The 24,180-nt window shown below is 41.5% G+C and overlaps 1 protein-coding gene across 1 annotated transcript in view; it reads left to right on the top strand.

Annotated features, from left to right (window-relative positions):
- The window catches only part of PTPN3 (protein tyrosine phosphatase non-receptor type 3), a 169,995-nt gene that overhangs the window by 105,400 nt on the left and 40,415 nt on the right, over window positions 1–24,180 (top strand). The window contains 3 exon segments of the mRNA XM_064150026.1: window positions 19,210–19,408; window positions 20,752–20,829; window positions 21,762–21,818. Coding sequence (XP_064006096.1) covers window positions 19,210–19,408; window positions 20,752–20,829; window positions 21,762–21,818 — 334 coding nt within the window.

Raw genomic sequence — 24,180 nt, 5'->3', positions numbered from 1 at the left:
GTTTATGTTCCTCATCATCAGCTTAGCATTGCCAATTGAAATAGGTACTGCATCTGAGTAAACACGAGTACATAGTAATGCTTATAGTCTTTCATATTATTCATACTTAGAGGAACTGTACATCACTAGTCTAAAGGCAGTCTTCATTTTTTGCCTTGAGGCATTTCTGCTGTATTCTTTGAGGACCAACTTTGATCTTTCCTGCAGGGGTCTGAACCTCTGCTAGATTTGTGTTAGGGCTTGAAGCACCTATCTTTGTGCACTTATTATTTGTTTGCTCATCTATTACATTTTACGTGTGACTTTGCTCTTACCTGACAAAGGCATGTCTTCATGAGTAAGTTCAGATTAACACAATATTACCTTCAGAAATAATACACAAAGTCATGAATCAGTCTCAAAAGGAAAACACAACCACTTTAAAACTTTTAGCTGAGGAGAATACTTTGTATTAAAACGAAGGATCGTTTATGATGCTGCAAAGTGAAAATGGTTTCTAGAGATCTCTGGCAACTTTAAGGCAAGGTGCTTTCTGAGAAGCAGTGTATTAATGGAAGCTGATAGGAGTCACCTACCACTGTGATAGTGTGCAGCTAACGGCAGCTTTACTTTCTGAGTTTATATGGTCTTCTTCAAGTTTTGATACAATAGTATATTTACTGTGTTACAGCAAAGATGTTTCTATGAAAGATGGAAAAAATTAGCATGTATGCATATTTGGATTTGGTCACTGGTGTTTTAAATTGTTTTCCTATTTTCCTCATTGAAAGACAGATGAACCTTAGTACTGGTAATGTTAGTAGCAGCTATGGTAATATATAAAAGTGATGCCTCTGGATGCAAATAGACATATGTAGGAAGCTGTGCCTTTCCTGTGTTTTTAACATTTGCAGAATATACAATTCTAGAAGTATTTTCTGAGTGAAAACAATGAGAGGCAGTCCATAAGAGATGATGAGCGTAGAAGCGATATACAGAAAATGAAGTTGCCAGGCTGTGTTCCATGATTGGTGGATCCTCTCATCCCTGTTAGGATGTTGTTTGGTTATGTTTCATTTTTTCTTTTTTTTCCCCAATAGTTTTTTTCCCCTTCCTTCTTGTTTCATCTATCCTATGCTTACTGAGAATGAAATGGGAAATCCTGCTTTTATGTTGTTTCCTAGATAATGAAAAAAGGATATTCTAAATTTGAAAGTAGCACACACACTTATTTTTCTAAGCGCTGGGTGACTGCAGTATCTAAATAATATTACTAACTGTGGAAATTACTGCCTCATATAAACCAAATTTTCTATGTCTTATCTCCAGCACATTCTTGGATTCTTGGGTGTGTTTATAATTTGATAACAGAAATAATTTTTTGCATAAATTTAATAAACTTAAATTCAAAGTCTGTGTTTTAGAAAGAGAATCTAATGCATAGAATGAATGATCCTTTGTTGTATTGACTATTAGACTTTCAACAAGTGAAATGGTCATTAATACTTTTACTTTTAGCAATTGAGTTAAAATATGCGGCAACCATACAGAAAATATTTTATCTCTACACCAAGTTTTCATCAGTTTGTTAGTCCACATTCCAGTCTTAATTCTTTGAATTTCTTACAGTAGTCTTTACTTGCCTCACTTGCCTTGTTGAAAGATGTAAAGCAAAATTAGTTATATATGTGTAGTAAAATCTTTCTTTCCCTGAAGGCTGTACTGAAAGAGGAAGTTTTACCCTCTCAGTTAAATCTTTTTTATAATAATGAAAGTGTAACTGGTGTATCTTTGGTATTAAGTATGGATACTTGCCCTAGACTTGACTTCTGACACACTTCAGGAATAGCTGGGTGTTAACTATAGAACATCTTCCAGTGTATTGACAAGGCTGTTAGAGCAAACTTACCCATTTTTGCCATGCTGATCTTTAATAGAACCAAATTGACACAATTGAAATATTTTGGGGGAAAAAAACATAGATTTGCAATTTCAACATTTAGTTTTCATTAGAGGAAAGCCATCAGTGACTTGTCATATTCCCACTAATGCACATTTTCTTTAGAGGGCTCTTTTTTTACTGCCTAGCCTGCTGTCTAAGACTATCAAAAAAGGTATTAGTTAATGCTCATTAATTAATAGCTTTGTTACAAAACCAATCTGAAATAGTTTTGGAAAGCCACTACCAAACAAACATAAGATGATGATTTTTAGTTGCCAAATTGTTTTATCTAGGACCTGAAGTCTTAGTTCAGCGGCTTGCTTTTTGTAAGCTAAATAAGTTCACATGAATTTCATTCACTGTAATCATTTTTTTTCCTTCTTGTGTTTACTTAAGGAAATCAGCCAAGTTCTATTTCTTTAAAAAAGTACATAGTCTAGAAAACAAATTGTGGGAAACAGCTTAGGTTAGAGAATGTAAAACATGTCAGTTGTTAAGGTTTTTTTCACTTCTTTAAATATATTGTTCTGTATATACATGTCAACATCTAGAATTGTATTTATTGATAAATACTTTAAATGAGTATGCTGGAGACAAGATTCAGGGGTATTTTGTCATTTATTACTGATTAAAGGACTGGAGCACATGCCTCATGAAGAAAAGCTGAGAGACCTGGTGCTTTTTAGTCTGGAGAAGACCAAGAGGGGATTTAATAAATGTTTATAAATATATGAGGACTGGGTGTCAAGAAGGAAGGGACAAACTCTTCTCATTTGTGCATTGTGATAGGACAAGGGGTAATGGATGTAAGCTACAGCACAAGAAGAACTTCTTTACTGTAAGGGTCACAGAGCACTGGAACAGGCTTCCCAGAGAGATTGTGGGATATCCTTCTCTGGAGACTTTCAAGACCTGTCTGGATGTGTTCCTGTGCATAATACAGGGGAGGTGGACTTGATGATCTTCAGAGGTCCCTTCCAACCCCTAATGTCCTGTGATCCTATGTTTCTCTGAAAAGCACGGTGATTGTTTTAAAAATGTGGTTTTTGTGAACATTCTACCATCTACATGAAATTTATGATATATCCTGCAGCCTGTGACTGTGAAAAAGAAAACTAGAAAACAGAGTAACACAGAATCACATAATGTTAGAGGCTGGATAGAGCATCCAAAGATCATCAAGTCCAACCCCCGCTGCCAAAGCAGGATCACCCAGGGTAGTCCTCACAGGAATGTATCCAGGCAGGTTTTGAAAGTCTCCAGGGAAGGAGGTTCCACAGCCTCTCTGGGCAGACTGTTTCTGGGCTCTGTCACCCTCATTGCAAAGAAATTTCTCCTCGTGTTGAGGTGAACCCTTTTATGTTCAAGTTTGTATCTCTTATAGAATCGTAGAATCAACCAGGTTGGAAGAGATCTCGAAGATCATCCAGTCCAACCTATCCCCTAGCCCTATCCATGCAACTAGACCATGGCACTAAGTGCCTTATCCAGGCTTTACTTGAACACCTCCAGGGATGGTGCCTCCACCAGCTCCCTGGGCAGCCCATTCAAATGTGAAATCACCCTCTCTGTGAAGAACTTCCTCCTTACATCCAGCCTATACTTTCCCCAGTACAACTTGAGACTGTGTCCCCGTGTTCTGTTGGTGGTTGCCTGGGAGAAGAGATCAACACCCACCTGGCTACAGCCTCCCTTCAGGTAGTTGTAGACAGCAATGAGGTCACCCCTGAGCTGCCTCTTCTCCAGGCTAAACAACCCCAGCTCCCTCAGCCTCTCCTCATAGGGTTTGTGTTTCAGGCCTTTCATCAGCTTTGTTGCCCTTCTCTGGACATGTTCCAGCACCTCAACATCTCCCCTGAATTGAGGGGCCCAGAACTGGACACAGTACTCAAGGTGTGGCTTGACCAGTGCTGAGTACAGGGGAAGAAAAACCTCCCTTGTCCCACTGGCCACACCATTCCTGATGCAGGCCAGGATACCATTGGCTCTCTTGGCCACCTGGGCACACTGCTGGCTCATCTTCAGCCTACTATCTATCAGTACCCCCAGGTCCCTTTCCTCCTGGCAGCTTTCCAGCCACTCTGTCCCCAGCCTGTATCTCTGCATGGGGTTGTTGTGGCCAAAGTGCAGAACCCTGCACTTGGCCTTGTTAAATGTCATCCTGTTGGCCTCTGCCCACCCATCCAGCTTGTCTAGGTCCCTCTGCAGGGCTCTCCTACCTTCCAACAGATCAACATCTGCTCCTAGCTTGGTGTCACCTGCGAACTTACTGATGCTGGACTCAATGCCCTCATCCAGATCATCAGTAAAGATATTGAACAGGACTGGTCCCAGCACTGATCCTTGGGGAACACCACTAGTGACTGGCTGCCAACTGGATGGGGCACCATTCACCACCACTCTCTGGGCTTGGCCATCCAGCCAGTTCCTGACCAAGCACAGAGTGAATCTGTCTGAGCCATGAGCTGCCAGCTTGGCTAGGAGCTTGTTGTGGCAGACAGTGTCAAAGGCTTTGCTGAAGTCCAGGTAGACTACATCCACAGCCTTCCCCACATTCACCAGGCGGGTAACCTGATCATAAAAGGAGATCAGGTTGGTGAGGCAGGACCTGCCCTTCCTAAACCCATGCTGGCTGGGCCTGATCCCTTGGCCATCCTGTAGGTGCTTTGTGATGGCACTCAAGATCACCTGTTCCATCACCTTGCCTGGCACTGAGGTCAGGCTGACAGGTCTGTAGTTTTCTGGCTCCTCCTTTCGAGCCTTCTTGTGGATGGGTATCACATTGGCCAGCTTCCAGTCTTCAGGAACCTCTCCAGTGAGCCAGGACTGTTGATAGATGATGGAGAGTGGCTTGGGCAGCTCAGCTCATCTGCCAGCTCTCTCAGCACGCTTGGATGCATCTCATCTGGACCCATGGACTTGAGAGGATCCAAGTGTCTCAGTAGGTCACTTAATTCTTCCTCATGGATCAGAGGGGGACTATACTGGACCCTGACTCCATCTGCCACTTCAGGAGTCCAGCTGTCCTGGAGACAACCTGTCCCATTATTGAAGATTGTGACAAAGAAGGTGTTAAGCACCTCTGTCTTTTCCTCATCCTTTGTCACTGTATTCCCCTCTCTATCTAATAAAGACTGGAGGTTGTCCTTGGCCCTTCTCTTGCCATTCATATATTTGTAGAAACATTTTTTATTTTCCTTGACAGCCATGGCCAGCCTATGTTTTAAATGGGCTTTTGCCTCTCTAATTTTTTTTCTACAAGACCTAGCAACATCCTTGAACTTTTCCTGGGACACCTCCCCTCTTTTCCAAAGGCAATATACTCTCTTTTTTATCTTTAATTCCTTCAGCAGCTCCTTGCCCATCCAGTCTGGCTGCCTCCCTCGTCGGCTCGTCTTCCGGTGCAATGGCACAGCTGCTCCTGTGCCTTCAGAAGTTCTTTCTTGAAGTAGGTCCAACCTTCCTGGACCCCTTTGTTTTTAAGGGCTCTTTCCCAAGGAACTTTCTGAGTTAGTTCTTTAAATAGGCTGAAGTCTGCCCTTCGGAAGTCCAGTGTGGAGGTTCTGTTGATGCCCCTCCTGATTTCTCCATATATTGTCTTATTACTGTGCACCGCCTTATGCCCTTGACACCCACCTCTGAGATATTTATAGACATTGATCAGATCCTCTCTCAATCTTCTCCACATTAAACAGCCCCAGGTCTCTCAGTCTCTCTCCATAGGGAAGATGCTCCCTTTCTCTATTCCACTGGACTTTCTCCAACATTTCCCTGTCTCTTTTGAACTGGGGAGCCCAAAACTGGACTCAATATTCCAGGTGTAGTCTCACTAGGGCAGAGTAGAGATATAAATAGGGTACTTGTTTTACGTTCTGAAATGAGAAAGATAAGGTAGCAAAACGTAAAATATTGTGTAGCTAATTATTCATGCACTAGGTGCTTTATCACATTAGTGCTCTAGCACCAATACTTCTTAAGTGAATAGCAGAGAAAAGTCCTGCACCTCTAGCATGCTGAGCTACTAAGGCCTTCATAAAGACACGTCTGCATTGTCCCTAATGAATTGAATTTTGTCACTTTCTAGATCAAAATTTTGATTACCTTTTTTCACTTTAAAAGCTTACTAGAATTATTCAGCAACTTTGAGATCTGATATGTTCCAGTTAAATTGCAATAATTCAACAGATAAACCTTCAGAAAATATTAGTGAGACTTCATATCCCTCATTTAAGTCTCCAAATGTATTACTGAGATAATGAAGTATTTGCTGTATGTTTATACACAGTATATGAATGGAAGCCCAAGTTGTTTTTCTGTCTCTAAAGCTATGTTGCTTCATTGGAAAGAAAGAGGAGAGATAAAATGCAGTAGAGATATTGCCTCTATTTGCATCATAAGTCTGTGTATGTACATTTTTGATGATGGCTTTTGAAAAGTTTAACTTACAGCATGTCGCAGAGGGGTATTCTGCCACCTACTTCAATTGTGGCGGAGGGGAAAAATTAATTGATGTGAGAGGATATTTTATAAAAATATATATATTAACTTTGATATTTTCAACTCTCGCCACCCCCAACCACTTAACTTTAATATTGATATTTGTTCTACACGGTTATGAAGACATTATGGAAATATATCAAACATTAACTATTGTCATGGAGAGTAGCAAAGGCTCTCTAAGCTTTTGCTATATTGTGTAGTTTCTAATGCCTCACATTCAAGCCAGAAGCATCGAAAAACCAAAACAATCTTTCAGTCCCATGGGAAGATTTCTCCCTAGGGTAAGTGAAAGGTAAACACTGGCCATGTTTCCCTTTCACTTGGCCTTGCTTTCCAGACAACAGGGTATTGTTTTGGTTAGTAGAAACGACTATCTTAGGCCTGCCCAGCACCTGCAGGTGGGCTGGCCTGAGGAGTGGTCTTTATATTGTTTAGGTAATGTTATCCAATTGTATAAGTTGCTTACTGTTTTTTACCAATGTATGTGAACAACGTAAAAGTGGTCCGAATTGTGGGCTAGTCCTATTTTGGAACATTATAAAAATGGTGGACAGGCCAGGATCGAGGCTTTTGGCCCCCTTGCCTTCTGGGTTTTTCCAGCCTTTCTGCCTCTTGTCCTTCTGGGCCTCATCCTCGCTCCTGTCCTTCCTCGGACTTCTAACAACAACAAACTGCTTGCCGATCTAGCCTCGCCTCGGACACCCCGAGTCGCAGAGGCAGGAAGCCTGCATATACCTGGACCCTCACCGGGAGAAAGGGACTCCCTACCAAGCTACAGACTGTGAGTAGCTGACGAACTGTTATCTCAAACCTCAGAGACTCAAAAGAACTCTCTTTAAACATCATAGACTCTTTAATTTGCCATTCTCTGAAATGTTATTTCTACCTCAATCAAAAGAATTCACAGTGGTGGTGTAGTTTCGGGAAGAGGGAATTCGCATTCTTTGCAATAAATCACTGATAAAATAGTCACCGCCTCGCGTATTTCCCCCATAAACTCTGCCGCGAAACTGCGTTCCACGACAGAATTGGTGGCAGCGGTGGGATTGAGGTACATGTAAATACAGCAGAGTTAAAAATTTAAAGATGGCTCAGTTCGGAAGGAGTTCTCCCGCGGCAGGAGATGCCAGACTGCCAGATACCGCAGACGCCCTGTATGCCAGATTTGCTTCCGCTTTTGAATCGGCAAATCTAAGGAAAGCTGTGACAGCAACGGAGAATGAGCCTTTAGAGCAGATAAATGCTAGATCAGCTGATATAATCGTGTCTCTCTACGAAGCTTTTAAAGATGTCGAGGGAGTTGACGAAAGCTTTTTTGATCTGGGTGTTGGCGTGTTCAGGTCTCAAGCTGATATAGAGGCTTGTAAACATGAGGTTGATGTTTGGAAGTCAGAGGTCAAAAAGCTGAACGCGGAGAATGCCCGGCAAGAATTGCATTTGGAGAAGGCGCGGCAGGAAATCAAGTCGCTGCAGAGTGAGAGAGAGGCGATGTTGAAAGACGCTGTCAGGCAAAACTTGGGTTTTCGCGCAGAGCCCGCTGTGACCGAAGACAGGATGAGAAATATGGAGGAAAAGTTAGACAGGTTACTAAGACGAAAGTCGCGGTCCGGGAGCAGTTCAAGTACTCCGCGAACGCAGTCAACCGTTAGTTCCCGCGCGGACACACCGCAGCCCGTGGTTCGCCGGAAAGAGCCGGGGGCTCATTGGGGTTCGGTAACTACCCACTCTCAGACCCAAGAGTCGCAACTCTTGCACTCTCCGCCCAAGGTCTCTCGTGCTGGTACGCCGGACCTCGAGCTGAACCTTCTCGAAATGTCGCCGCCGCGGCATGTTCCTGTGCCACTGCCTTCTCAAACAGAGGCACAACCACCCCTGTTGCCGCACAAGCCATCTGGCTCGACACCGTGCCCTCGGGATGTGCCCAGACAGCCTACCTCGTCGACGCTGGTCCAGCCAGCCGCCGCTTTGCCTCAGCCGCAGCAGCCGGCTCAAGTCCCGGTGATTCCGCCGGCGAAGCCTCTGATGCCTCCGCCGATGCCGGCACCCCAGCCATCGGCAGCGCCGTCACTAACAGTAACGGAGCCGATAGCCCAGACACAGCCGCGACCATTGCCGTCGCAGCCACAAGTCCCGCAGGCAGCGGCTACAGTGCCGCTTTCCCCGGGACAACCGTCTCCTCAATCTCAGTCCGTTCCAGCTTTCCAGCAGGTCCCGATGCCGTCTCAAGCTCAACCATCGGCAGCGCCGCCGCAGCCGCCATCTTCCCAGCCATATCCACAACAACTGCCATCTTCTCAACCGCCACGCCCCGAGCAGCCAGCGCTGAGCGGCACGCCTGTGCAGCACCACGCCGCGTCGCAGCCTGCAGCTACGTCTACTGATAGCGACACGGAAGTGGAAGAGGTGCACGGCAAAATGAAGACCTACTCCGTGAATCCTCTCTTTGCGTCTGAAACTACGCAAGGACCGAAAGGAGGCAAAACAACAACCACGAAAATCAAATCGTACACAGCAACACAGATAGATGATCTTAGGGAAACTTATTCCCGCATGCCTAATGAATCTATAATTGAGTATGTGTATCGCGTGGTGCAAAGGGGGGCGGAAAGGATTGTCTTATCTCGTGAAGAGGTGGGGAGAACTAACTGGGGACCTGAGGTATTTCTTGGGGATGGTCCTGAGGGAGACCTTGCATTGAGTGCTAGGATCTTTCACTGGGCTAGTGCTTATGAGGCTTTAGACAGGGGTGATCCTACAGAGTTTTGGATCAGATCCCCTGATGAGTTAAATGAAGCATTTACTATGGTTGCCTGTATCCAAGCTGTGAATCATAAGGGGTTATATGCACATGCAATGGATGCCCCAGTAGAGCCACAGAGGCTTGGACCCTTGGTAAGGGGTATGCCTGGCTTCATAAAGGCTGAAGGCATTAGGATAAGGAGACAAATCGAGGATGCAATACAACAGAATGAAGGGCAAAGTTCACAAAGTGTAGTACATCATCCTACGTGGAGGGAAGTGCTTACAGAACTAGCCACTCTAGGAAGACAAATGGGTTATCATGATCCTTTATCTGTGCCAGAATCTGTCTTTCAGAAGGAAAAGCAGTCTGGAGGCAGGAGCAGCTCTGCATTACGAGGAAAACACCAAGCAGTGCGACGTGCCTGGACATCTGGTAACCCTAATGAGAGTCCACGATCAAGTCCCAGGGGGAGCCCTGAGCTTAATCGTCGCTCTGAATCTGGAGTAATCTGGGTACCGAATTCTCATGGTAGGGGTGTAATCCCACTGCAGGAGCAGAAGTATGCAGTGAAACCTCGTGATGTGTTTCAGAGGAAACAGGCAGAGCGTGATCCTGTGAAGACTGAGCTCAGTGCTATGAGTAAGTCCATATCTGATATTAAAAGGATATTAGAACATCTGAAAGGAAATGGTGACGGAAAGGTGAAGCAGAACCGTAAGAAAGGCTCTGCAAACACGTCTCCTACCAAGTCAGGTTCTCCTGATCGGGGAGGAGATAAGAACAAATCAAAAAACTAGGTGTGGCGATGAATGATTCAGGCCACACTCATCGCTCTGTTTCTGAATGTCGATGGTCTGAGAAACCTGAACCCTATGTCATGATTCCTACTGGACCAACTAGAGCTGCTGTCAAATACCTAATAGATACAGGTGCACAAATTACAGTGCTAAATGCACAACTAGCAAAGCATCTGAAAATCTTGCCATCCCGGAGAAAGGTAAACATAACAGGTGTTACAGGACAACCTGAAACATGCTATTTAGCCAAAGCACAGCTGTGGCTACCCGGGGAGAAAAGAAGTACCCTGGTAGAGTTAGCATTGGGCTCGTGTAAACATAATATCCTTGGATTTGATGTTCTAGCAGGTAGAAGATGGCATCTTCCTGACGGAACATTATGGAGCTTTGGTGCTTATGAGGTGAGGAATAAGAGGCAAAGGTTAGTCCGTACTTGCGTTCGCTTATTGCAAACAGCTCCTCCATTGCCAAAGTCACACATTACTTGTGTTGCACAGTATCCATTGCCAGCTGCAGCTAAGCAAGGTATCACTGAAGTGATAGCTGATCTTGAAAAGAGACAGATTATCACTAGAACTCATTCTCCTTACAATTCACCTGTTTGGCCAGTCCGAAAACAGAATGGCCGATGGAGATTGACAGTAGATTTCCGGAAGCTAAATAGTAACACTCCTCCTCTTACTGCAGCAGTTCCTAGTCTTTCATCCACAGTGACAGCAATTCAAGCGGCATCTCACACCTGGATGGCGACTCTAGACGTGAAGGACATGTTCTTCATGGTGCCATTGAGAGAAGAGGACAAACCACAGTTTGCTTTTACCTGGCAAGGTATTCAGTACACATTCAACAGTCTTCCACAAGGGTACAAACACAGCGCAACCATTGCACACAATGCACTTGCAGCTTTGCTTGACACTGTTCAACTTCCTAAGGATGTTAAGATGTACCATTACATTGATGATATCTTGGTGGGAGGGAATGACAAGGAGCAAGTTGGTGCAGTGGCTGAGAATATCCGAAAGCTGTTGACTAACCAGGGTTTGACCATTCCAAAGGAAAAGTGTCAAGGTCCAAGTCAAGAGGTAAAATTCCTGGGATCATGGTGGATAGCAGGTGCAGTGTCTGTGCCAGACGACACTCTTCAGAGCATTGAAAAGGGCCAAATACCCCAAAATAGAAAAGAGTTACAACAATTGTTGGGTACTCTGGGTTACTGGAGGAAACACATTCCAGGTTTCTCTGTAATTGCCCGTCCTCTGTATGATTTGCTTAAGAAGAACAAGCATTGGGATTGGACTCCAGAACATTCTGATAGCCTGAGGTTTCTCAAGGATGAACTAAAGGCATATCAGAAGTTGGGGCCCTTACACCCAAAAGATGCCCTGAGGGCTGAATGGGGTTTTTCCGCGAATGCCTCATACTGTGGAGTTTTCCAGAGAGGACCCAATGGTCCTAGTAGAGCTCTCTTGTTTTCCTCAACAGCATTCAAAGAGGCCGAAATTCGGTACTCAGATTGGGAAAAGGGACTTCTTTCCCTAACTCGAGCTGTTAAGGAAGCAGAAAAGCTTCGTACTACACAAGATGTTGTAGTGCAAGGCCCATTTCCTCTGCTAAAAGCGATCCTTAAAGGATCTCCTCCACCAGAAGGAATTGCCCAAAAGGCTACTGTTAGAAAGTGGTATGCCTACTTAGAGGGAATTTCACAGCTGATGCCGCTGAAAGAGGGACCTACAAAGGTATCCAAACTACAGCAACCCATAAATCCTGATAAAGCTCTGCTTAGTCAGCCATATAAGCCTTCTCCTATTCGGGTAGCCCTAGAGATGACCGCAGACTCCGACAAATCGGGAGTGTGGTTTACAGATGCATCCTCTCGGAGGGTGGGGGCGAAGTGGCACTACAAAGCCGCTGCCTTGGAGATTGCTACAGGCCGGACCATCACTGAAGAAGGTGATGGCAGTGCACAGGTAGGGGAGTTGCGTGCTCTCATGCTAGCAGCCGAGAATGGAGCAACAACTATTTACACTGATTCTTATTCCACGTTCAAAGGCGCCACTGAGTGGGTTTGCCAGTGGGAAGCGAATCAGTGGAAGGTATCAGGTGCGGAAGTCTGGAGAGTCGAAGACTGGAAAAGGCTATTAGAGATTGGCCGATCCAGACCCCTCAAGGTTGGTTGGGTAGAAGGGCATTCCAAAAAGCAAACACCAGCTGCCGCCTGGAATAATCAAGCTGATTTCCTGGCAAAGATTAACATAGTGGATGAGGAGAAAAGAGAGTGGTGGAGATTAGCTGAGTGGCTTCATATTAAAAGAGGTCATTCAGGAGAAGCAGACCTTTACTTCGAGTGTAGGTCTAGAGGATGGCCAGTTTCTATGAGTACCTGTAAGGAACTCGTTTCATCTTGTCCACAGTGCAGAATCAGGCTTAAAGCAAATCATCCCAATCTAGCTCCAGCACAGCATATCAGAGGAGACAAAAGGTTATGGAGCACGTGGCAAATTGACTATGTGGGTCCCTTAAAGCCCTCACACGGGAAGAAATACATACTGGTGGGGGTGGAGGTGGTTTCAGGATTAGTCATGGCTACAGCAACTAGTGCTGCCACAGGAGCTCAAACTATTGAGGTCTTGAAGCAGTGGTTTAGTGTCTTGCCAATGCCAGAGTACATCCAAAGTGATAATGGATCTCACTTTACAGCATCTTCTGTACAAGACTGGGCTAAGGGTGAAGGGATTACATGGGTATTCCATACTCCCTATTACCCTCAAGCTAATGGTATTGTAGAGAGAACAAATGCTCTGGTTAAGAAACATGCCATGGTATCCAAAGGTAACTGGGATAAACGCTTGTCATACGCAGTTTTCATTGTGAACAACAGATGGGGTAATTATGGTAGTCCTAAAATAAGGGCATTTTGTCCTGACAATCCAGTGGAGAATGTTAGTCATCCACCAGATAAATCTCAGCACTCTCAACAGTCATTACACAAATTACAGGTGGGACAGCCAGTAATGGTAAACTTACCTTCAATTGGAGTTGTGCCTATGACCCTGACAAAACCAAATGGGTTGTATGCTTGGGAAGCAACTGATGTAAGTGGGAAAACTCATCGTATCAGTGCACGATGGATTCTCCCAGACTTCTGAACTGCTTTTGCATATACCAGGTTTTCTGCTTTGTAAATATTCAATAAAGCTTTGTTTATTCAGGGGGGTGGGCATAAGTATTAAGTTAGTTTAAATTAGAGTTATGCTTATGTATTAGTTATGTTAAGGGTTAAATATAAGTTGTATTTCATTTTTTTTGCTTTTTCGATTCTTGGCTTAATGTGAGCCAGGGGGTGGAGTATGTCATGGAGAGTAGCAAAGGCTCTCTAAGCTTTTGCTATATTGTGTAGTTTCTAATGCCTCACATTCAAGCCAGAAGCATCGAAAAACCAAAACAATCTTTCAGTCCCATGGGAAGATTTCTCCCTAGGGTAAGTGAAAGGTAAACACTGGCCATGTTTCCCTTTCACTTGGCCTTGCTTTCCAGACAACAGGGTATTGTTTTGGTTAGTAGAAACGACTATCTTAGGCCTGCCCAGCACCTGCAGGTGGGCTGGCCTGAGGAGTGGTCTTTATATTGTTTAGGTAATGTTATCCAATTGTATAAGTTGCTTACTGTTTTTTACCAATGTATGTGAACAACGTAAAAGTGGTCCGAGTTGTGGGCTAGTCCTATTTTGGAACATTATAAAAATGGTGGACAGGCCAGGATCGAGGCTTTTGGCCCCCTTGCCTTCTGGGTTTTTCCAGCCTTTCTGCCTCTTGTCCTTCTGGGCCTCATCCTCGCTCCTGTCCTTCCTCGGGCTTCTAACAACAACAAACTGCTTGCCGATCTAGCCTCGCCTCGGACACCCCGAGTCGCAGAGGCAGGAAGCCTGCATATACCTGGACCCTCACCGGGAGAAAGGGACTCCCTACCAAGCTACAGACTGTGAGTAGCTGACGAACTGTTATCTCAAACCTCAGAGACTCAAAAGAACTCTCTTTAAACATCATAGACTCTTTAATTTGCCATTCTCTGAAATGTTATTTCTACCTCAATCAAAAGAATTCACAGTGGTGGTGTAGTTTCGGGAAGAGGGAATTCGCATTCTTTGCAATAAATCACTGATAAAATAGTCACCGCCTCGCGTATTTCCCCCATAAACTCTGCCGCGAAACTGCGTTCCACGACAACTATTGTAATAACTAGCATGCATTCAAACTATTAAAAAGAGAGAGGTTTTCCCCGCGGCTTAATGCCACTTGGGGTCATATACTACTTGCCCAGCTGGTGGGCTGAAAGCTCTTTCTGCTCTAGGCAGAGACAATAGAAATTACAGAGGCATTAAATCATTTAATCACAATTCCTGCTTAATCAATAATCACCCTCCAGGGCTACGTCACAGCCTATACAAGTGTCCAGTTCTTCAGGATGTCTGCCTGTGGACTTTGAGGCTGGAATCCTCTGGCTTCAGGGGAAATAGTCTCTGACCTTGTGCTGCTGGATTCTTCTGGATGCTCTCTCCAGGGATACATAGGCAGGATCTCAGGTGCAGAGGCAGGATGCTGTGCTGTCTCAGCACGATGTAACGCTGGCTACTCAGGCCAATTGTGCGCAGACAAGTGGGTCTGCTCCTGGCAGCTTGTGGCAATGGCGCACACCAGGTAATCATAAGGCCGCGGGTGTGCAATAGGCTGCATGGCTGCACGGGAGTCTGAGCTCCGTAAAGACAGGCATAAGGGAGCTCTGCAAGTATGTACGCAGGCAGGCAAGCAGGCAATGTGGGGGAGCAAGCACGTGTTTACCTGTGCACCCCTATTTATTAAATGTGGGCCGAGAATTATGGCCCATTGGCCACTAGAATGACTGTTGTGGAGGCAGGGAATTAATGTGGCCGAGTCAGGAATTTTATATAAAAATAGAGTTATTTTATTTTCCTGAAAACCTACCCCTAAAACTATATACAGAAATTAATTTAGTTTTAATTATCAGATTCAGCTCATTTGAGAAGATGCCATAGATAATCTGACTGTTTTGGAAGTCAGAAGTTGGAAAAGGCTTGAGCGTTTCCTACTTAATAATAAAGCTGAGCCAAAATAACTCATGGTCAGGCTGACTTGGTCCAGCAGCCTGAAAAGGGTGGACTGCTGTTCGTCTTCTCGGGTTCTCTTTCAGAAGCCACAGGAGGTTCCTTAAGAGATATTCAGGTCTGCACAAAAAGTGTTAATGGGTGAAGCAGTCCTTTGGAGCACTGGGCTCTGTCTGTAGAATCTATCCAGGCCAGGCGAGGGGGAAGAAGTCTCAGGCAGGCACAAACGCTCAGGCAGGTACGATCTCTAAGGCAGGAAGCCCAAAGGCGGGAAGTCTTAGACAAAGAGCAGAGTTACCATTTCCTAGGTGTGAAGACCACAGCCAATTACAGCCCGATTCCAGCATGGGCACTGCACGGGGCACCCCTCATGCCAGAAGGGCCCCTTGCTCTCCCCCTTCATGCCTGGAGGGCAAGGCAGGGAGGGTGGGGGAAACAGGCGGCTTTTCCTCTCCCATCCAAGCCACAGAGGGAGAGGAATTTAAGGGTATACAGGACTCCAGGACAGTGACTAATCAGGTTGGCAGTCAGCCAAATCTAACCACAATAGGTAAAAGCCACAGGCCTGACCTTCCAAATATGGGAATCACGGGCCTTACATTAGGCAGACACAAGCTGGGTGTGTGGGGGCTTACACAATCAGGTGTCCTGGGCAGGCCAGACTTTATGGCACCAGGTCTGTTGTGCGCCTTTGTGCTCATTTAATACGTTTACCCCTGGTGTGAGCAGAAAAACATGTCCAGGCAAGGTAAGGCATAAATAAGCCTATTTTCAGGCCTACAGGCCCTCCACAACACAGCAACTTGGATTCTACACAGAATTTGGTAATAGAATTGTAGCTCTACTGTGACAAAGCATAGGAAGGATGCACAGTTCCATTGGTTTGACCTCACAAGGAAATCAATTGGCTTAAAAAAAAATATTCCATGTTTATTTTTAGCATAACTTCCTCAAGAAGTAAAGCCTATGTCATTCCACTATCCATGTGCCTCTGTTCCCAGTAGAAAACATTTGGACAATTGCACTCAAATCTAATGTAGGAGTCAAATTTTCAAAGATACAATTTTTTTTTGCAAGATTAGTGACAAATGTCAGTTACTAGGCAGAAAAATACACATTAAAAAAATCCCTAAATCAACATGCTCATCTTCCTAAGCAATTACAGCAGTGTTTGTCCGCTCCATTTACATGTGGGCTGGTCAGGTGGCAAGTGTGTGCACAAGCTCAAAGGATCTAAAGTGCGTTGCTGGCACTCCAGGGGTAAAAATATGGTGGAGAATGGAAACAAAAAGAAGCAGAAGTATTTGTGGGAGATGGGATGGATGATAGTGGGTTCAGAAGCTTCTGCCTCTGAGGAAGACATTCTTCATATTGTAGAATACATGTAAGAAAACTTAGACTGATACTGCTGCTATTTTTATTGTAGTTTGGATGAAGCATGATACATAACTCTTGTTGTTACGGAGAACAATAATTGATAATTTAACTGTATACTATGAATTGCCTCCACTTGACAATTCAGCAACCCTGCATTCACACCAAACTACTTCATATTTGTATGTTCCCAGCATGGATTTACATCACTCCAGGTGTTTTAGTCACTACTTAATTAAATTTGTAAAGCTATTCTATTTGTAAGCAATTCTTTTTGTAACTTTTACTTCTAAATGTATCTCAGCTATTGTTCTAATTCATGTAATATCATCTACATCACTGTTTCAGGTGATGTCTGATGAAATTAACTGCATGCTTTGGGAAGTGCTATGTACTGCAAATTGTGATTTCTTTTCTATGCTAGATTGTCATCATCTGTGTAATTGCTTCAATTTTAGTTTGTTGTAAAGTTCTTAATGCAGGATTAAATATTCTTCAATTTATTCTGAGCATACCTTTTGACTTTTATGGAGACTTTCTGTTTCTTTCTTTATTGGAGCATAGTTTTTGATTTGCTGAAGATTTCACTTACGTTCGTTGACTGCTGGATTTTGTTTTTTTAACAGGCCATCTGAACAAGAATCACCAAAGTGAGTTTTCTTTAAATTTTCCACTACAGAATCTCTAGTTGCAAGACATGTAATAAAATAGATAATTTTTCAATGTAGCAGTCTTCTGTGGCTCAAAGATACCTATAAATGTATAGACTAAAGAAGATTGTAAAGATCTGTGAAAAAAAATTATTTGGATAAAGATGTGGAAAGTCCTAAGTCCTTACATTCCTCATCACTATTAACAAAAAAGTTGTTAAGAGCTGATATAAAGGCTTAACGATGCAAAAAAAGCACAGATAATTTTATCTGGTGACTCCTTGTATAGTGCCAGAAGATGTTAACTGAAATTATTTGTCTTATTTTATTGTTGCTGATGATTTTTTTTTTACATCAAAAAATCATTATGATCTGTAATCTCAATTTGTAAGTTTTGCTTTTTTTTTTTTTTTGATTACTATGTTCTGAAAAACTTATTAGATGCATTTACATATATGGTGTTGTTCCTCTTTTTCCAACATGGACCTCACTGGGCTCATGAAAAGTCCAGGAAGCTGTTAGATGAAAGCATAATTTTGAAAGTGTAATTCCTTTAAGTGTCATTATAGTTCACCACTTCAAAGTATGTTGAAACTATTAAAAGTGCCAAGTAAATAATAGCTCAAAAATACTGAAAAAAATATTTTCTGTAATAACTGAAAATTCTGCAAATGGTACACAAAACACTTAATTCCCATTTCCAAGTACACAGGGTATTAACTAAGCATCAGAAATATTATGGCCAAGAAGCATTTGCTCGATGGCACCTTTCAGAATGTTGCAAACAAATTTCCATAAGCCAAGAAACAAACATTTCCATTATTATATGCTGTACATATTCTGTATGTTAAAAGCCTGAACTATGTTCCTCTATAGTGTAGTATTACTTCTTAACAGCTAGAAGTGACTGCTGGAAATAGTTAAGATGGTTTTTAAAAGCTCACATATATAATTAAACTAGGATCAGAGCAGAAATTAATTTTAAATTTACAAATATTAATGCCAGGGGTTACTTGCATGTATTACTGCTACTTCAGCCCTGTGAGGATTTCATGTTGCTTGTAGGGATAAACCGTAACAAGGACCAATAGCCTGTGCACTTCCAAGAATCAAATATGCTTCACTGCAGTACTAGGCTTTCAGAAGCACTGCAGAGTGTTTTTGCAAAATGTACTGACACAGAACATGATGTTCTGCCATGTAATTGAAAAGCCTCTCTGCAGTGGGTTAATGCAAGTAACTAAGACTCAATGCTTGGTGTTCACAGTGTTATGTTAGTAACAGGAAACTCAGTTTGAGGTTTCTCCAGGACACAGATTATTCACAAATCATGTGGTATTTATAAAGACAGAGCAGTTAGTTTGTTTGAGTTTTATTACAAAAAATATTATAATTGTATTAGAGGCCTGCATTTCATCCATTTCATAAGAGAGCATGTAGCTAGAGGTTTTGGAGCACCACCAGGCAACTTGCACAATTATTAATTGCTAACTTGTGTTGTCCTTGAAATTTAAGGTTCTTGAATCACTAAGCCAGGTTTGCACTTTAATTCTGAGTGAAAGAATATGTTAACTCTAAAGAAACCTTCAGTTTTTATTTAATTTCCTATTTCTCTGGCAATTTATCATGGCTTTTCTGCAAATCACCTTCTCCTAGAGGCACAAGGTTTAGATGACGCTCATAAGTGGGAGAAATGAGAAAACAAAAAACTTCATAAGAATGAGAGTGGAATCACAGCAAAAGGCTTTTATAGGTAGGGTTGGCAACTGAAGTGCCTTTCCCCTGAAGCTCAGCTCTCGTGTTGCTGTGATTACCTGTACTACCTCAACATTGCCTTTCACTGCTAACATTGAAATATTTTCCCTTTTTTTTTGTTTCTGTTGTAGTTTAGTTTATTTTTGTCATTCTGGATGTCCAGTGATCAAGTGATAGATTTAGATCATACTGGATTCCTGTTACCCTGCACCTCAAGAGGTGATATTAAATCTTAAGTATAAAGCTCACTTGCTCTTTTAGCTGGGCAATACATTTGTATGTTGCACTATTCAATATAAAAATCTGGAAAACTATACCTTCTACATTTTATTTATCCATTTTAAATGAAGTATTGTATTGGAAAACAGTCTAGCATGGAACTCTCTGATCCCTAGCTCACCTAAAGCCTTGGCTTCATCTCCCAGTGGAGTGAGTAACATGTCTGGCTCTTCCCCATTGGAAGGAGTGGATAAGCAGTTCTTAGAAACATATGACAACATTACAAAAAGTAGCTCAACAGAAGATTTCAGTCAGTACTACTGCAATAAGGTATGTTCAATTGCATGCTTTTAAAGTCCAAACTCATACTAAAAGTAACTTTGAAATACAGATTAAGAATGCAGAAAAATTGTGATTGTCTGAGCACATAAATGAGCATATTTATCCTGTTATAAGACTAAATCTTGTCTTGCTGCTTAAATTTATCCAAGGTTGTGTATGCAGTGCAATAGGCAAGCCTGTCAGCTGTATTGATTTCCACAGTGCCTGGGCTTCTGTGCTGGTTTGAGCCTAGCTGAGATATTTTAGTGAGAGGAATTAGATTATAGGCTGTGAAAAGGAAGCAATGGTGATGTCTACTTCACTGATAGGCTTGCTGAGATGTATAAAAACAATGACACAAACATAGATAATAGAATTGCTCTCTGGCTTTGGCTGCCTCCCATCTGTCTCCAACCTGCTGTCTGTGTAACTAATCTGTCTGCTTCCTTACTCCCCTGGCCAATTCTCCAAACTCACTTTGAACATAAGGCAAAGTAAGGAAAGGTGGTTGGGAGCACCTGCTGGGGACTCTGGTGTCTGGGTGGGATGTTGTGTTTCTGTATTACTTTTTTTAAAACTTGTGCATTTCTGTATATAGCTGTATATATTGTAAATATCTGCTTGTATATTGTGCTAAGCTGTAAATATAAAGCTCCATTCTAATTTCCAGCTTGGCTGAGTCTAGTCTGGGTGATTTTTAGGGGGAGGGGGGGTGGGTAACACACAAAAGTTCCAAGAAACATCTGCAGGGGAAGTTCCTAGTGGAATAGGAATCCTTAAGTGATTAAATCTTATCTCCTCCAAGGAGAAAGATGAGATAACTCAAATTTCCCTGTGTCTTGATAGCAGGCACAAATCTGCTTTATCCCAGGCATCTCCTTAGGGCCACTGCTGACTTCTAATCCTTCTGTCATTGCACATCTGTTGCAGAAAATACTAATGCATCCATTAGAGGACAAAATGGGGCAAGAAGTAGTCATTTCATAATCTTTAAATTAGAATCCATTCAAATGTGTTGAACATAACTTTATCCTTTAGTAAAGACATGTTGAAAATTTTAGTAGCAGCAACCAAGAAAGTAAGACGAGAGTGAAAGCCTTAGGACTGAGCAAGTGGAGAATGTATGTACTGTTATATGTGTTGCTATTTTTATAATGTAAAAATAATACTCATTACAGTATTCTGTAGCCCTAATTCATTCTTGTTTTAAATGTGGATTTACATATTGTCATTCAATGTATTTGCATTTGTGTGTACCGTTTTCTTATTGGATACTATTTTCTTTTAAAAAGTAGAAAATATTTGGCTTTGGTTTTTTTGTTTATTTGTTCTTTTTCCTCTGTGTACTGCAGAATGACCTAATAGAGGGAGATTTACTTTTAGTACATATCCTACCAGATGAAGATGGGAAGTTTGGATTTAATCTAAAGGTAAAAACATAATTTTAAAAATTATTTTAATTTTTTTTGTCTTTAATGCACTGCTTTGGAGAAAGCTGTATATCCTACAGGAATTTCTTATACATTAAGAACTTTTAAGAAGTGAAGCCTAATCTTTAAATGCTAAACCAACAATTACAAAAATAGGCCTCTTTAGTTCTGTGCTGTTTGATTGCAGATACTATGAGCATGGCACATTTCCAAAGCAGACTGCCTATTTGTCTGCTTAAATATGAACTTTGGATTCTGATTCCAGGCATCAACTTTTGAAAAACTGGACCTCTATTATGAAAAAAGTTTGTTCTTTCCATTTGAATGCATTGATTAAGAAATCACACTGTAAACACAAAAATGAATTTATGAAGAAAATTAATTTCCTGTTGATAGTAGATTAGTAGAGATTTTTTGTGTTCCCTCACTGAAATTCCATTTAATTAGATAAAATAAAGGAGCCACAATAGCAAAATCAGGGTAAAGTTCGATCTTTTCACGTTGGACACTTATATGGGGGTCAGTGACAGAAGATCATATAAAAAGAGTCTACAGTTGTCTGTGACTTCAATCCTACCTGATCTCTTGCAGGTTCGTCACAACATCTAAGAATACTGTCCACCTTGCAAGTTCCAGTGTTGAATTAGGCTAGTTTGAAGGGTTGGGATAGAATAAGTGCTTCATTTGATCTGGTTATTGCCTCTTAATAAAACTATATAGCCAAGCAAAGACACTGGATCTAGTTTACTGAAAAGTGTTAAAGACACAACACCCTTCCCCTGCTATGTACTAATGAAAATTCAGTCTTACTAACTCTGCCTATAATGAGAAAGCATAAAGTTTATTTAAAAACATCAGTAAATGGTTATTTGTTTCAAATGCTCTTTATACTCACTGATATATTTGTGGTTATTTACTTGACATTCCTCTAGGGTGGTATAGATCAAAAAATGCCATTAGTGGTATCAAGAATAACTCCAGGATCGCCTGTAAGTAAATTCTTAAACTTTTAGTTTCTTCCTTTACTACTCCTTCCACTACTAATAGGTGGTGTACATGTAGGCACTTAGACACCCATAACCAGTATTAGCTACCAGCTGAGCTGTTCTTTTTAGAAATTAATTTGACCAATATTTTCTTATATCACAGATTAAAAGATCTGGAAGCATTAGCCAGACAAGATACCAGTAGAAAGTATGTTTGTTTTGCCTGTTACCTCAAAAAGTTTATTTGAACAGGAAAATACTTGATGAGGGGCATGAGCAATGGCTGAAGATTGCTAAGATTAAAGGAGTTGTCTAGGCCCTGCAGCCTATAAAAAAAAAAAAAAAGAAGAGAACTAGTTTAAAGGAGATACAGTATGGATATTTAAGACTATCAGCACTGAGCAGAGAATTTCAGCAAAACAACTGCAGGCTACCAAGTTTAGTTAGTGAAATCAAGTTCTTTGTATTTAGTGCAGTAGTTCTTCATCCATAAGATAGTAGACCTGTAAAAGTCTTTGACAGAGGATGCTGTAGTTAAAATAATTTTGTGGGTGGTCAGGAGAGGACAAATACTTGGGAGAAAAACGTGCTGACAGTTACTGAACAGGCAAACTACAATAGGCTGAGAAAATCCTTAAGGCTAAAAGTATTTATAGCATGGGAGAATGCTTGAGAGAGAAAAACAGGCACAGAATGTTTCCTCTGTTCTTATTTTGACTTGGATTTTTTCTTCTGTAAATGTTATAGACCATGTAGAGCATTAATCAAAATGAGAACAACTGATGAATTCTCCTGTGGAGTTTTGAAATAGTAATATAACATCTTGATAACGTTTTTTCTAACAGATTAGTACATAAGTATGTGAGGACTTGTGTTACAATATCTCAATTTTTTCACTCACCTTCTTCCAAAATATTTCCCAACACTCATAAAATAATTTCAGTGCAATTTTGAGAACATATATTACAGACCTAAGAATCCAAGGTACTTGACATCTTGTAGACTTCTGAAACTTAAGCAGTCACAGGATTGATATCTAAATGTCATGAAGTAAATCAAGATAAAAGAATTGTTTGAGGGTTTGGTTTTTGTCACATTTATGATTTGCAGCTTGGCCTCTGAAGTGCGTAGCACTCCTTTATGAACTGCAAAAATTATTTTCATAACTAAGTAGTAGGAAATTATCATTATAACTTAAATCCGCAAAGTGAAAATAAGAGTCTTCAAAATATTTTCTTGGTCAACCAAGCAAACTTATTGTGGATGATATGAGATATCAAAGTTAATGTAGGGAAAAGAGGCTCATTCCACAGTCAGAGGATAAAAAATGCTTCTCTGGAGGCAGTGATTTCTTTTGGCAGGTTCAGATTGATTTTGGAATCTACTGATTTTTTTTTTTCTCTTTAACTGGAAAGGACTGGACTTATAGCTTATACACTAAATTTAAGTGTCTCAAATTAGTGGTGTAGATATTGGTGCAAGTGACCAGTTTGCTTTCTAGCTTCCTAAGCCTCCAAACAAGCATGTTAGCAGGGGCCAGGGGATAAAGAGTTATCCAAAACAGCTTACTCCACAGCAGTGTTATAGAAATTGCATCATATTACTGCAATAGTATAGCAGTATTAATAATGATTATATATAAAACTCAGTTTTGCCTTTTCTTGATTTATTTCGAAGTTCAATTTAAGCAATCCATGGAATGCATTTTTACATTATTTGAGCTCATTGATGCCTTTCCTTCATTGTGTTTGCTACTATTTTAACCTGTTCCAGATTCACTCACGAAACTGTGAATTGTCCTCAGAGATGATGTTTGGTAATATTTTTGCTAAGATCAGTTCTTAGGTTTGTAGGTCACTATTTTTTCCCTATTCCAACAAAAATACCTGTATTTGGGAGTAGAAGGGGAAGCAAATCTGCTTACTAAAATAAAGCAATATTTTCCCTTTCACATCCTAAAGATCTAAAAAAAATCTCTTTCAAACAAAGCAGCACACTAGTATATTGAGACGATTGTAGGACGGAATAGCCAAAATTATTGTGGGAGAACGCTGTACCTATAAAACAACCATTTATTGCATTTGACTTTTTTTTTAAGTATTAATGTCCTGTAGTTCAGAAGTTGTCATGATGGAAAATAGTGTGCATGCTTCTCGTAGTGGTAACATAGTGATTGTCAGGTGATTTGAGTAACAGAGATGAGGCATTAACATATCACATGGTTAACAAAGTTTCTGTGAGCAAAGATAATGATCTCTTTCTGTGATGAAGAATAATAGCCAGCAACCAGCTAAAAAATCTAAATTCTAGACAAATAGAGAAGATCAGAAGCCATTGCCTCCTGTTTCTTGTTGGTGTCTTCACT

The sequence above is a fragment of the Pogoniulus pusillus genome, chromosome 10 (assembly GCF_015220805.1).
Source record: "Pogoniulus pusillus isolate bPogPus1 chromosome 10, bPogPus1.pri, whole genome shotgun sequence".
Lineage (NCBI taxonomy): Eukaryota > Metazoa > Chordata > Aves > Piciformes > Lybiidae > Pogoniulus > Pogoniulus pusillus.
This window is presented reverse-complemented; position numbering and strand designations above follow the sequence as displayed.